This window comes from Limulus polyphemus, unplaced genomic scaffold (genome assembly GCF_000517525.1).
Source record: "Limulus polyphemus unplaced genomic scaffold, Limulus_polyphemus-2.1.2 Scaffold1982, whole genome shotgun sequence".
Taxonomy (NCBI): domain Eukaryota; kingdom Metazoa; phylum Arthropoda; class Merostomata; order Xiphosura; family Limulidae; genus Limulus; species Limulus polyphemus.
Genome location: NW_013667592.1, coordinates 182,655 through 184,251, shown reverse-complemented (window position 1 = coordinate 184,251; position 1,597 = coordinate 182,655). Strand labels below are relative to the sequence as shown.

Genomic DNA, 1,597 nt, shown 5'->3' with positions numbered 1-1,597 from the left:
AATCCTGTAAACATTACTGTCAGTAACTTACAAACTCTTTCTAGTTGTAACTGCCATAAAATAGTTCTGTAAACATCACTGTCAGTAACTTACAAACTCTTTCTAGTTGTAGCTGCCATAAAATAGTCCTTGTAAACTGTCAGTAACTTACATACTCTTTCTAGTTGTAACTGCCATAAAATAGTTCTGTAAACATCGCTGTCATTAACTTACAAACTCTTTCTAGTTGTAGCTGCCATAAAATAGTCCTGTAAATATTACTGTCAGTAACTTACAAACTCTTTCTAGTTGTAACTGCCATGAAATAGTTCTGTAAACATCATTGTCAGTAACTTACAAACGCTTTCTAATTGTAACTGCCATGAAATAGTTCTGTAAACATCACTGTCAGTAACTTACAAACTCTTTCTAATTGTAACTGCCATGAAATAGTTATATAAAAGTGCTTAGGATAAAATTTTCACCTCCTTGATCACAGTTAGTTTTCTTTGTTGTGTGTTCAGTAATGTAGATCGTGCATATTCAGTGTTTACAGGATTTCAGTTCAAACAGATTTCAATTCCAGCATAAAAAGATGAATTAATTGTATTCCAAAATTTGTCTACTTCTTGAGACATATTGTGAGACAAATCTTACAGATATGATCCTAACACTTTGTAGCACATTTATATCCTAAAAATCCATAGTCTTATTGATAATATTACATTACACTTGTCTGCTTAGGTAACAGACTTTGGTTTGTCAAAGTTCGTTGATGCTAATACTATGTTGAAGACGTTCTGTGGAACTCCAACATACCTTGCTCCAGAAATTCTTTTAACGGCTGGAAGTGGAAAATACACCAAAGCTATTGACTGTTGGAGTTTAGGTGTTATTCTTTTTATTTGGTAAGTTATGATTTAAAACATGTAAATAAATGTGCTGCTAATCAGTAGTTTGTTACAGCCGGGCAATTAATATATACAAGATTTTATGTTTTTAAAATGCCTAAATAATTTCTTCAAGATACGAGCTTGTTTATCTTATGTTCTAAGTTGTATTGGACCTCAGATTTTAAAAGCTGGAGGAATCTATTGTTTTAATTTTTTGATCAGAGTGAAAATAGATGTGGCTGTGTTTAATTAGCGTTATCTTTATTCACGATGTCTTGAGTTAGCAGCCCACGAGTTGGCAGTGGGTGCTACTGATTATTTGCCTTCCCACTGGTCTATCAGTTCAAAATTAAGGACAGATAGTGCAGATGGAATATCCAAAATCAAACAAAAAAATCAGCCATGTTTCAAATTTCTCTTAGCTAGAAAATAATTTTCTGGTAACTTCAAAGTAAGATTACTAATAATGTTTACATATAATTTTAGGGAAGAAAAGTTAAGGTACAAGTACATTCTGATAATGTTTACATATAATTTTAGGGAAGAAAAGTTAAGGTACAAGTACATTCTGATCATGTTTACGTATAATTTTAGGGAAGAAAACTAAGGTACATTCCGATAATGTTTATGTATAATTTTAGGGAAGAAAAGTTAAGGTACAAGTACATTCCGATAATGTTTATGTATAATTTTAGGGAAGAAAAGTTAAGGTACAAGTACATTCC

General features: G+C 31.6%; 1 protein-coding gene across 1 annotated transcript in view; it reads left to right on the top strand.

Annotated features, from left to right (window-relative positions):
- The window catches only part of LOC106465562 (serine/threonine-protein kinase Chk2-like), a 48,952-nt gene that overhangs the window by 37,569 nt on the left and 9,786 nt on the right, over nt 1-1,597 (top strand). The window contains exons 12-13 of the mRNA XM_013925790.2: nt 724-887; nt 1,359-1,427. Of these exons, the coding sequence (XP_013781244.2) occupies nt 724-887; nt 1,359-1,427 (233 nt within the window). The remainder of the gene's footprint in view (nt 1-723; nt 888-1,358; nt 1,428-1,597) is intronic.